Raw genomic sequence first — 14,082 nt, 5'->3', positions numbered from 1 at the left:
AAAATTATTATTATTGAAAAAATTTGAAAAAAATTTCTATAGAAAAAAATTTTCTATAGAAAAAATTTGATCAAATTTTCTATGGAAAAAAATGTGACCAAATTTTCTATAGAAAAAAATATTGACAAAATTTTCTATAGAAAAAAAATGTTGACAAAATATTCTATAGAAAAAAAAATTGACAAAATTTTCTATAGAAAAAAATTGATCAAATTTTCTATGAAAAAAAATGTGACAGAAAAGAAAATTGATCAAATTTTCTATAGAAAAAAATTTTGACAAGATTTTCTACAGAAAAACATTTTGACAAAATTTTCTATAAAAAAATTCTATAGAAAAAAATTTTGACAAAATTTTCTATAGAAAAAAATTTTGACAAAATTTTCTATATAAAAAAATTGACAAATTTTCTATAGGAAAAAAATTGACAAATTTTCTATAGAAAAAAATTTTGGCAAAATTTTCTATTTTCTATAGAAAAAAAAAATTCTATAGAAAAAAAACTGACAAAATTTTCTATTGAAAAAAATTTGACGAAATTTTCTGTAGAGAAAAATTTTGACAAAAAATTCTAGAGAAATAATGTAGTACTTTGAAAAAAAAAAAATATTGTCGGGAGGCTAAAGATTTCATGTCCTTAAAATACGAATGCTAATTTTGCTTAGCATAGAAGACGCATTTCTCTGATAAAAAGTTTTTTCCCTTGCCCAAAACTCGATAAACTTTTCAATGAAGTCGTTATGGCCCTATACACCCAGAGAAGGAATATGATCACCTCAAACATGTGTTAAGAGCAAAATGTTATTTTTGGGTGGTGACCATGTAACATGGTTTTCGCAGCCATGTTATTTTCTCGGAAATCATGTATTTGATTTCGGCAAGCAGGTTATATTTGACGAGAAAATAACATTTTAGTGACAAACATGTTACATGGTCACCATACAAAAATAACACTTTGATCTTGAAACATGTTTGAAGTGATCATATGGTTATCTTTACACGAAAGAAAATTTTATTTGACTAAGGTTCTCTTGGTTTTAATAACTCTGAAAAATTCTTCAAAATTAATGAACTTGTCTTTAAATTTGTTGTCTTTTTGCATCTTGGGTAAAACAATTTATCTTAAAGACGATGTTTATTTAAAACATAGCATTATTTCTACTTAAAGTCGAGTTTGAATTTGCAAATTTAAGTTTTCATTAACACGTTTAAAAAGGACTTTGATAACACATGAAGAAAAAAGTTGAAAAGTGAATAAAATGAAAATTTATTTCTTAGAATCAAGTTCACAAAACTCAAATTTCCTAAAATTATGGTTTCTTCAATCCTCCGCTTCTTTGGTTCGGAATCAATACCAAAATCATTGGTGTAAAGGCAAAATCTTTAGAACCATCGATCTGCCAGTATTACACGGCGTTATCTCAATTCATAATTTTCAAAATTCCCTTATGCCTTTGAATATTGATAAGATTTGCCTTGACCCTTTCCATTAATCCAAAATCACAAACAATATTTTAATACACTCTATGAAAAGCAAACATTTTGATGTAAATGTTTTCATTGCTCGCGGAATGACTAAACCCACATTTGCTTATCATTAAGAATAAAATAGTGTATTAGATAGTTGTGGATTTTGCCCAAAACTTGTACCGGAAGGAAAGAATTGACACCGGAATGCGGTAAATGAAGACACTAAAATATAGTTTTTTTTCTTTCGCTTGTATGACAATTTGCCAGTCTATGGTACGTCTTCAAATTCGCAGCAATTTATTAAACAAATATTTTTATGTTGCTGTTTTTGTTTCTTTTCCCTTTATTCCATTTTTTTTTTGGGTATTCATTTTTTTATTGTATTATTTATGTATGTACATCATTTGTCCCTACGGTTTTTTTTTTTTTTGGTTTTATCATATTTGTATAAATGTTTGTTTATTTTGTGATTATAAAAATAAAAAAATCGTTTTTACTAACTATAGTCATTCATGTCCCACATTGAAGAATGTATACCAATAAAAGACTCCCATTTATATCAATTTAGCTTTTGAATTCAAATTCATGCGACGGTCATCTTTAAAAACTGCCCACTTGCCCAAATTGTCATCAACCGATAGTTTAAGCTACAGCCCGGGTCCATCATCACCAGGTGACGATATTTCAAATATTTCAAGTAGAAATGTATTTTTTTTTGTTAATAGTTATTGAAACATATAGCCTAAATGTCACTATTAATCTATTAACTAAAATTATCACTCGCAGCAATATTCACACAAAATTTGTCAATTAAAAAAAAAAAAATGAAATCACCTAAAGCACCTAAATATGTATTCCACTTAATTATTGTATATACGTATACACTACACTATTTCACAGATGTTTCATTTTCTTTTGAATAGATTGGATTTTGATAACGTATAAACTTTTTCGAATAATTTTTCCATGAATATGAGGGGTGTTCAAAGACCCAGAGAGTTTGTGAATCGCACCATGATTCTAAAAAAATTTGAAAACATATTTTATGTTTTAATGCATCTATTATTTCCACTTATTACACACAAAAAAAATTTCTGATTCAATCACGAAATTAATTGATACAATTAATTTTTAATTAAAATGTCTTCAATCACAGAAATGATAGTATCAATCAAAAAATTAATTGAAGATCGATTAAAAAGTTAATTGATCCAATTAAAAAATTAATTGATACTATTATTTTTGTGATTGATTTTTGTTTCAATTAAAAAATTTGTGGAATCAATTAAATTTTTAATTGAATATTTTTTAAAACTCAATTAAAATTTTAATTGGAAAAATTTTCGTGAAATTTTTTTGTGTGTATAGCTATTGCAATTGTTAGAAAAAAAAACACATATATCAAAACTCAGATTGATTACAATTGATTGACATAGCCGACTTACAAAACTGAAAGAAAACTTTTCTTTTCTAAGGAACGAAATTTTAAGTTTTCTTTGAACGTAAAACATTTTTGTTTCGGGTGACCTCATCTTTTATTCCATATCCTTAGGAATAGAAGGATAAGCTGGAGAGTTCATGTTGTGGCCATAATGACCAATGTAGAGCGGGGAGTTTCAAAGGGAGGTATACTATAGCCACTACTGTGGGTAACAACACGTCCTGCTAAGGATTCTCGCTAAGGAAGGATTTGAACCCGCCTGTTATGCAGACGATGTTATAATACTTCTGCAGCGAACGGAGGGTAGAAAGGTTGAGAATGGCATATAACTGGACAAGATCCAGGGGCCTCAATGTTAAACCGGAGAAGACAGAATATTTTATATTCACTAAAATGTCTAAAATTGCCCTATTTATCGAAACGAGTTTTTTTTTGGCAAGACAATTCCAGTGCCTGTAAAATAAAGTACTTAGGAATAATTTCATACAGGAAGCTGGAGACTGAGAAAGTCTACAGCGAAGAAGAAGAGCGGTGATCCTGAATCCAATGGTGACGCTCTGGATATATGAGAGCGTAATAAGGCCAATACTGACATACACTGAAAAAACAGTGAACCCACCAGGAAGGAAACTTTTGATTAATTTTAGAAAATTTTGAATAGTTTTAGAAATTTTTAACTAAACAGTATTACAAGCGCTGGCATCACGCCAATATCACAAAAATAAGTAAATATTTTTCGACAAATTCAAGAAAATTTATTAGACATAAATAATTTTTTTCACTTTTTAAAGAAAATTTTGTAGTTTGAAGGAAAAAATTGGAGTTCAAAAATGCAAGAATGTCTTTAGTGACATACGAAGTTCATGATGGACGCTGTTGTAGTAAAATTTACAAATTTAAAGAAATAATGAACTATTTTGTGAGAAGTACGAATTTAGTAAAACTTTTTACTTCATTTGTGTATAATTTTTTCCCGTCTTTTAGTTCATTTAACTAACGTACGCAAAAAATTATTAGAGTAAATGAAACTTTCTCCAAATATAATAATTTCATGAACTAAAATATAGTTAAATTGGCTTTAGTGAAATAGTGAGTTCACTTTTTTTGAGTTTAGGCGTCGATGAGAGGAAGGAAGGAATAATTTTATACAGGAAGCTGGGGATTGAGAAAGCCTACAGAGATGAAGAAGAGCGGTGAGCCTGAATCCAATGGTGGCGCTCTGGATATATGAGAGCGTAATAAGGCCAATATTGACATAGGCGTCGATGAAAGGAAGTGCAACATAGAATAGACCAAAAGCCTAGCCGCCATATAGCCACAATAATCCATGATCATGTACCCGAAGTGGTCATAGCTGCCGAATACGACATTCTTACGCCAGTAAGATGATCCTGGGAATATGGGACCTAAGAACAGATACCAAAGGAAACTAACTGCTACGTCGATGGATTAAAGATGGCTAAGAGGACAGGACTGAGCGTATATGTGGAGGACTCAGACACCGAGATCCTATTCCCATTACCGGACCACACCACAATTTGCGAGCCATAACGGAATGTGTTAAATGACTCGGAAATAAAACCCGGCCACAAAATGTGGATATTTGCACAGATTCCTGGAGGGAAATTTAGGCAATAGCAGACATTACGGTGCGATCGCCAACCACATTAGAATGCAAAAGCATGATCAACGAATACTTGGCATACGACAGGATTCGCATCATATGGGTGCCGGGACATGCTGGGAATAGAAAGAAACGTAAAAGCACAGAGGGAAGAGAATTTAGAAAACACAAAGCCAGGAGGCATATAAAGCGATTTGGACTAATGAAACGGACGGAAGGGTGACCCAGATAAGATAAAGACTCGAGAACTACCCAAGGAAAGTTGGATGACAGTCCAAGGAAAGTATTTTTTCGTTCTATGTATCTATTACTCGGCTGTTATAAGCCCCCCCTATGATGGGAGAGCAATTGGTTTTGTAACAAATCGAAATATGGATTTCCTACCATATAAAGATTATATATTGTTGATAAGGGTGATATTCGAAAACGATCTAGCGATGTCCGTCCACCTTTTCTAATCACTCTACAGCCTTCGATAATAACTCTATCGTGCAGAAATTTACCCGACTCGTTTTTGTCTGCAAGCATGTCAAGTTCGAAGATGTGTTATATCGGTGCAGGTTTCGATATAGACCCTTATAAATAGGGTGGTCACTTTTTTTTGACTCTTGAGAGTTTGAAAATATTGTAGATATAGCCCAGGGGTCTAGTGCAGGAGAGTTGGACGACAGTCAGGAGTACCGTGGGAATAATGGCCGGGCAACTAAAATTGAGAGCACATCTGTGACGAATTATGGCAGTCGAGTGAAATGAAAGCTATGAACTACGCCATCTGTAATCAATCCCACATTTGTAATTAATGCACCCAATATTTTATATCAAAGAGATTTTTTGTTTCTACAAAAATTCGTTCCGGAGGAAAGTATTTTTTCGTTCTATGTATCTATTACTCGGCTGTTATACGCACCCCCTATGATGGGAGAGCAATTGGTTTTGAAACAAATATCGATTTCCCACCATATCAAGTTTAAAAACGATCTAGCGATGTCCGTCTGCCTGCTCTAATCACTCTACAGCCTTCGATAATCGTGCAGAAATTTACCCGACTCGTTTTTTTCTGCAAGCAGGTCAAATTCGAAGATGTGTTATATCGGTGCAGGTTTCGATATAGGCCCTTATAAATCGGGTGGTCACTTTTTCTTTGACTCTTGAGAATTTGGTAATATTTTAGATATAGCCCAGGGGTCTAGTGCAGGGGTTTTTTCTTCTTCCATTCCGTAAAGCTGGAATTTTTTATTATTTTCCTGGAAATACATCTAATACGAATGTCTACTGAGATGAAAAACTGGTAAACAAAACCATTTGTATCGTTACAGCCAGCTATATTCTTGGCAGTAATGAGTTACCATAATCAAAAACTTAGTGAGAACAATCACATCGGTCTAAAAATTAGCGTCATATCTCGTCGTTCTGTTTTAGAATCCAGGGGGAGATTTTGACTCAATTGTCTATTTAAAAATATTATTTCTAAACTCGTTCACACTCTCATTTGGTTTTTATATAGAAATTACCAAATACTGCGTTAACTGAATCACAATTGCCATCTATACAGATATGAAAAATTTATGAATCCATGAAATTTTATTACGATTTTTTTATCATTCAACAGGTGTTGGTGATTCTTATGAATTTATTATCATTGTTCAATATTTATATTGTAAAAAAAAAACTCATTATTTATCTACTAAGTTATTAGTGTTCGATAAAATATTCCACCGATTATGGACACGACATTATTCTTATCATTCTATTTGATTATATTTTTACTTTGTCGGTATGGAGAAATTTCTAATTTCTTATAGTTTTTTACGTATTCGCAACTATTCACATGTCGACATTTTTTTCAGTAGTTTAAAATAAGTTTTTGGTGAAAAGTAAAATACTTCAAGAATTTTTAGTGAAATTTAAAAATCAGGAAAATATACTTCGAGATTTAAACGATTATTCATCTGTACTAAGAGAGAGTCAATTTGTGTGTGACCTTTGAGCTAATTCTATTTTAGAAAGTTTATTTTCATGGAAAACCTTTGCTGTGAGTATTAATAAGATAAAATTCTCATAAATGTCTAAGAAATAAATTGAAGTAAATATGAATAAAGAATAATAACAAAGAGATAATTAATGTGAGTGAAGACACATAGTTCGTCGGCAAATTTGTCGTTGATTTGACTGACATACTCAGAGTACATATATGAAACAAAGTGTTACAAAGTTCACACTTGTGGTGATAAACAACCACAATTTTGTTTATCACCACACGATATGGTTCGCACACATGTTGCAAAACCCGTAAAAAATCTCTTTGGTAACCCTAAAATGGACATTGACTGGGCTGATTAGAATTTTCACTCTTACAAGGAAGAAAAGAATTGGGTCGATTCGTGTATCGACTCAAAAGATGAACCGTTTTTCGTCCCGGTATCCGTGTGTAGCTTGAAAGATGAGAAAAGGTCGTAGCTAGCGATGGACAATACTTCTGTTAATCAGTCTTATAATTTTTTGTCGGAATAAATTCCCTAACATTGAAAAAAAGTCCCTCATTTCTAACGGTTCGAATTCAATCAAATCCGAAGTAATTTTAATCAATAAATGAAATAAATAAATATGAAAAGCACTCGAGTGGCGGGGATGGGCTCATCGTACGGCTTGCGAAACATTAATCGGTGAAATACTAATCGGACCACCTTGAATTAGGGATTGTAATCAAAAAGTATATTTCTAAAATTTGGAGGCAATTGCGATCACTACAAAGCCCATGCCTGAAGTTCGACGATTTTAAGATTTTTCAGTATGAAAAGATCTACATCCCATTCACCTTTCAATTTATAATCGAATTTTTGAATTTATCGTTAGTAATTTTTATCATATGAGTAACGACTTTTCAAGATGAAAATTCAACGTAAAAATATCTCCACGAAATTCCCATTTCAATTCGATTGGTCGCATTTAATGATTTCAAAAGTCGATTTTTCGACTTTGGCATTCCTGCAGTTAACAGGTTGGCTGATAAGTCCCCGGTCTGACACATAGATGGCGTCGCTAGTATTAAATGCATATTATTTTTATATATGTTATTCCACTGAGGCCTACAGACTTACAGTTTCCCACATTTGGGCCTATAGGTCCACCACTGAAATTTTCAAGTCAACAGATCAACCACAGAGAAATTCGAGCCTACAGTCTCCCACTAGGAATTTCGGGTTCCCAGTGGGAACTTGCCAGTAAGAACTTCTGGTCTACAGTTCCACTAACGAAACCTTCGGACCTCTAAGATTTCATTGAGTCCTTACAATTCTACCGCTGACAACATCGGGTTTATAGTTTCCCACTGAGACCTTCGGGCCTACAGTTCCACCAATGAGACATTGAGACCTACATATCTTATTGAGACCTTCAGGCATACAGTTGTTCTATTGATACCTCCGGACTTGCAGATCTTTCACTGAGACTTTTGGGCCTACCGTTTCCCTATTTGGAGCTGCATTTCTACACTAGATTTCATGATAGTCCCCACACAGAAAAAACATTTCACGAAAATTTTGTCCTATTAAAGTCTTAATTGAGTTTTAAAAAATATCCAATTAACAATTTAATTGATTCAACAAATTTTTTAATTGAAACAAAAATCAATTACAAAAATTAATAGTATCAATTGATTTTGTAATTGACTATTAATTATTTTTTTAATTGATATCACTTCTGTGCTTGATTTCAATTAAAAATTAATTGGATGAATTAATTTCATTATTATTATATTTTTGTGTGCACCAATACTAAAACCGACCATAACCGACTACCACACTACTACCGATACAGTAGTCTTCGAATCATTTTGGAGACAATAACATAATTAAATATAGGAATCATCTGAAAGTCCGAAGATGTCATCAATGCCTACACGCACAGAAAGTTTTATTAAAATTGAACCAACAAAAATGTATGTTTATATAAAAAATTTTCCGTGAAGCACGTCACCGTGGCTTTTTAGCCAGAAAACTATAGAAAATACCAATTTCATGCCTATTTTAGATAGGTTAGGTTAGGTGGCAGCCCGATGTATCAGGCTCACTTAGACTATTCAGTCCATTGTGATACCACATTGGTGAACTTCTCTCTTATCACTGAGCGCTGCCCAATTCCATGTTAAGCTCAATGACAAGGGACCTCCTTTTTATAGCCGAGTCCGAACGGCGTTCCACATTGCAATGAAACCACTTAGAGAAGTTTTGAAACCCTCAGAAATGTCACCAGCATTACTGAGGTGGGATAATCCACCGCTGAAAAACTTTTTGGTGTTCGGTCGAAGCAGGAATCGAACCCACGACATTGTGTATGCAAGGCGGGCATGCTAACCATTGCACCACGGTGGCTCCCTGCACCACAGTTGCTCCCGCCTATATTTTTTTTTTGCAAATTTTTCCGAGTTCGGGATTAAACTCATGACCTTCTGCATGTGGCACAGACATTCTGACCATCGCTTCACATCTAATATGTTGCTCACATCTAATATGTTGCTCCCGCATCTAATATGTTGCTCGTATTCAACATAGTTCCCTTCAAGAGCGATACAACGACTATAACGACCTTCCAATTTTTTGATTCCATTTTGGTAGTACTCCTTCGGTTTTGCCTCAAAATAGGCCTCAGTTTCGGCGATCACCTCTTCATTGCAGCCAATTTTTTTCCCTGCGAGCATCCTTTTGAGGTCTGAGAACAAGATAAGTCGCTGGGGGCCAGATCTGGAGAATACGGTGGGTGGGGAAGCAATTCGAAGCCCAATTCGTAATTTTTTGTTATCGTTCTCAATGACTTGTGGTACGGTGCGTCGTCTTCGTGGAACAATACTTTTTTCTTCTTCATATAGGGCCGTTTTGCCGCGATTTCGACCTTAAAAAGCTCCAATAACGCCATATAATAGTCACTGTTGATGGTTTTTCCCTTCTCAAGATAATCGATAAAAATTATTCCATGCTCATCCCAAAAAACAGAGGCCATTACTTTGCCAGCGGATTTTTGAGTCTTTCCACGCTTCGGAGACGGTTCACCGGTCGCTGTCCACTCAGCCGACTGTCGATTGGACTCAGGAGTGTAGTGATGGAGCCATGTTTCACCCATTGTCACATATCGACGGAAAAACTCAGGTGTATTACGAGTTAGCAGCTGCAAACACCGCTCAGAATCATCAACACGTTGTTGTTTTTGGTCAAATGTGAGCTCGCGCGGCACCCATTTTGCACAGAGCTTCCGCATATCCAAATATTGATGAATGATATGACCAACACGTTCCTTTGATATCTTTAAGGCCTCTGCTATCTCGATCAACTTCATTTTACGTTAATTCAAAATCATTTTGTGTATTTTTTTAATGTTTTCGTCGGTAACCACCTCTTTCGGGCGTCCACTGCGTTCACCGTCCTCCGTGCTCATTTCATCAGGCTTGAATTTTGCATACCAATCAATTATTGTTGATTTCCCTGGGGCAGAGTCCGGAAACTCATTATCAAGCCAAGTTTTTGCTTCCACCGTAGTTTTTCCCTTCAGAAAACAGTATTTTATCAAAACACGAAATTCCTTTTTTCACAATAACAAAAGTTGCTTCACAAAAGACGCTTTATCTCACAAACTAATTGACTTACAGACGTCAAATTTTGACACGAACCATTTGAAGGTTGATACTATATAAAAATATATGCATTTAATACTAGCGATGCCATCTATGTGTCAGACCGGAAATTTATCAGCCAACCTGTTACGAAGGGAGAATTGATAGTAATTGTGATAAAATCATCCCAAAATAAAATAATTACCAACTAACATAATTGCTGTAATTCTATGATCTTTTAGATGAATTCTTTCTTAATTGTAATGATTTAAGTCAACTTAGATGTTGCGTAAATAAAATTTATTTATTATTTTTATTATTTATTTATTATTTTATTATTTTATTTTGCAATAAATTTTATTATCGTTATGAAATTGGACGTCGTTGACTATACCAATGGAAAAACTTAGAAACAGGCGTCATCTATGAAAAAAAAATTAGAAAGGACTGCAATCTTATTAATGTTGGTGGCAAATATATGTTTATATTAAATTCGTTTTGTTTGTTATTGTTGGTTTCTCTTCAATCATTATTGTTGTTTTTGATTTCAGCTTAAAACCATGCATTGATTAAACTACAAGTGTAGCTTAACCAATAGAGGAAAAGTATGCTTGTCAAATGTATTTGGGCAAAGCCCTATAGACTGCAAGATGGTTGGATGTACAGCTGTTTCGGAATTATATTTAATATAATTTAAAGTTAAGTTGCTTCTTTAAACCCCTTTTAAATTCAGAATTTTCCGAAAAAAATTTGTTTGAAAACGAATTTTTCAAATGTCCAATTGGTTTGTCTTTAATACAAACATTATCCAGAAGCAGGTATACAAACAAATAAATGAATGTGCAAATTTCCTGCCTTTTATTCACACATTTCCCCATCTATATAAGTAAACAAATTGGGATTAAGGGATTTTTGTATTTCCCTATTGGATTTTTACACGCTGTATATATTTAGACATCTTTATTACCTGCAAACAAAGGTGTAAACACATATGAGGAAAAACATTTAGATAATTGGTGGGAAAAATTAGCATTAAATGAATTTCACGCCTTATTGTTCTCTAAGCGTTGGTATACGAAATTGTTTCAGTTTACTATCACTATTCGCAAAAAAACTGGCCAAAGTGTCAGGGTTATTGGTCGCATTTTTATAATGCTCATAAATTGTTTTCAACACACATTTACTTTATGAGAGGAAATTGTTTGAAAATTGATAAACAAAAAATCCAAACCAAACGCAAACTTTTCTCAATTTTCCCATGTCATTGCAAAAGTATGCAAACACATGTCATATAGATGCGATTGGAGATAATTGAATGTCTGTTGCATGTTAATTGTATTGTTGTATAAGCAAAATGTTTATGAGAATATTATTTGTAAGTTGAAATATTAGTGCATGAAATCAGTCAATAAGATGTCAAATCGAAAAATCTTTCTATATGGGACTACGTATAATAATAACCTTATCATTAAATACATCTTTGTGGCGGTCAAGATGTTCTACCTTGAAGGTGGCTTGTATTGGAGAATATGATCAATTTTGAAAACTCGCCGACCTACTTACTTAACTAGCAAAATATGAATTCAGTATCTTATTCGTTTTGAAATTATTGTAATTTCCTATGACAGAAGGGAGCCACTCTTGCTCAGTACTCAGTACACTCTTGCTCTTGGGAATCGCGAGAAAGTCTAAACTCTGGCCGGTCACGCAAAAACCAAATCGGATGCGAAACAATGCTACTATGAACAATAAAAATGTGTCTGGTGGCCAAATCCCAGAATGTCAAAATAGATCCCAAGGAAATTGGTGTTTTGAAATAAAATGGAGTTACACAAAAAAAATGGCGTTGTTGTTTTCCATATAATTTTTTGAGTGCTACTTGATTAGGATTTTAGGGCTAGTTTTCATTACACCCATATTTATAGCGCAATTTTAATACCCTCCACCATAGGATGGGGGTATATTAACACATCGAAATATTGCTCCTAGACCCCATAAAGTATATATATTCTGGGTCGTAGTGAAATTCTGAGTCGATCTAAGCATGTCCGTCTGTTGAAATCACGCTAACTTCCAAACGAATCAAGCTATCGACTTGAAACTTGGCATAAGTAGTTGTTATTGATGTAGGTCGGATGGTATTGCAAATGGGTCATATCGGACCATTTTTACGTATAGCCCCCATATAAACCGATCCCAGATTTGGCTTGCGAAGCCTCTTGGAGGAGCAAAATTCTTCCGATCCGGTTGAAATTTGGTACGTGGTATTAGTATATGGTCTCTAACAACAATGCAAAAATTGGTCATTATCGGTCCATAATTATATATAGCCCCCATATAAATCGATCCCCAGATTTGACCTCCGGAGCCTCTTGAAGGAGCGAAATTCATTCGATCCGGTTGAAATTTGGTACGTGGTGTTAGTATATGGTATCTAACAACCATGCAAAAATTGGTCCATATCGGTCCATAATTATAAAGGGTGGTTAAAATTTGAAGGGTCGATGTTGATTTTGAATAAAACACAAACTATTTAGGAAATTATTGTAATTTTATTTTATTATGATATATTGGTATTACTCAATTATGTATGGAACAAAATATCGGCCAAATGGGCGCCGCGACCTCGGTGGGACACCTCCATCCGATGGTCCAAATTTTCGATGACGCTGAGGCATAAGGAGGTTCTATGCCGTTAATGTGCCGAATTATCTCATCTTTAGCTCTTGAATTGTTGCTGGCTTATCGACGTACACCTTTTCTTTCAAATAACCCCAAAGAAAAAAGTCCAACGGTGCCAAATCACATGATCTTGGCGGCCAATTGACATCGCCATTATGTGAGATAACACGGCCATTGAATTTGTTGCGCAAAAGAGCCATTGTTTCGTATATGATCTCTAACAACCATGCAAAAATTGGTCCATATCGGTCCTTAATTATATATAGCTCCCATATAAATCGATACCCAGATTTGACCTCCGGAACCTCTTGGAGGAGCAAAATTCATCCGATTCGGTTGAAGTTTGGTACATTGTGCTAGTATAGGGCCGCTGACAGCCATGCAAAAATTCGTCCATATCGGTCTATAGTTATATATAGCCGATGGCCAATCACACAAAAATTTGTCCAAATCGAAAAAATTAAACCACCAAAATTTTATTTCTATACAAAATTTTTTCAAACTGAATTATATTCGTATTTAATCGGACTTTTTGTACCCACCATCATAGAATGGTGACGGGGGTATAATAAGTTTGTCATTCCGTTTGTAACACATCGAAATATCGATTTCCGACTATATAAAGTATATATATTCTTGATCAGGGAGAAATTCTAAGACGATATAAGCATGTCCGTCTATCTGTCTGTTGTAATCACGCTAAAGCCTTCAATAATGGCGCTATCGTCCTGAAATTTGGCACAGATTCGTCTTTTGTTTGCAGGCAGGTCAAGTTCGAAGATGGGCTATATCGCTCCACGTTTTGATATAAACCGACCGTCCGATTTGGGCTCTTGGGCTTATAAAAACTGTAGTTTTTATCCAATTTGCCTAAAATTGGAAATCTAGAGATATTTTAGGGCCATCAAAACGTGTACCGAAAATGGTACCATGTTTTGGTATAGCCCCCATATGGACCGATTCCCAATTTTGCTTCTTGGGCGTCTAGAAAGTGTATTTTCTATCGGATTTGCCTGAAATTATTAATCTAGAGATATTCTAAGAAAATAAAGAATTGTGCCGAAAATGGTGCCTATCAGTCCATGTTTTGGTATAGCGCCCATATAGACCGATCTCCCGATTTTACTTCTTGGGCTTTTAGAATCCGTAGTTTTTACCCAATTTGCCTGAAATTGGAAATATAAAGGTATTCTAGGAAAATAAAGAGATGTGCCGAAAATGGTGATTATCGGTCCATGTTTTGATATAGCCCCCACATAGACC

The 14,082-nt window shown here is 34.2% G+C and overlaps 1 protein-coding gene across 7 annotated transcripts in view; it reads left to right on the top strand.

Annotated features, from left to right (window-relative positions):
- Orp8 (Oxysterol-binding protein-related protein 8) overlaps positions 1-14,082 on the top strand; it is a 143,266-nt gene that overhangs the window by 42,967 nt on the left and 86,217 nt on the right. For 4 of the 7 annotated variants that reach the window (XM_075292358.1, XM_075292350.1, XM_075292355.1 and 1 more), the window contains exon 2: positions 2,039-2,143. The exons of 2 other annotated variants lie outside the window; for them this stretch is intronic. In XM_075292358.1, the coding sequence (XP_075148473.1) occupies positions 2,039-2,143 (105 nt within the window). Of the gene's footprint in view, positions 1-2,038; positions 2,144-6,536; positions 6,568-14,082 lie in introns of those variants that run through there. One more of the 7 variants, XM_075292354.1, reaches the window with a different exon arrangement.

Source organism: Haematobia irritans, chromosome 1 (assembly GCF_050003625.1).
Source record: "Haematobia irritans isolate KBUSLIRL chromosome 1, ASM5000362v1, whole genome shotgun sequence".
NCBI lineage: Eukaryota > Metazoa > Arthropoda > Insecta > Diptera > Muscidae > Haematobia > Haematobia irritans.
Note: the sequence above shows the minus strand (reverse complement) of the source record. Positions and strands in the feature narration are given on the sequence as shown.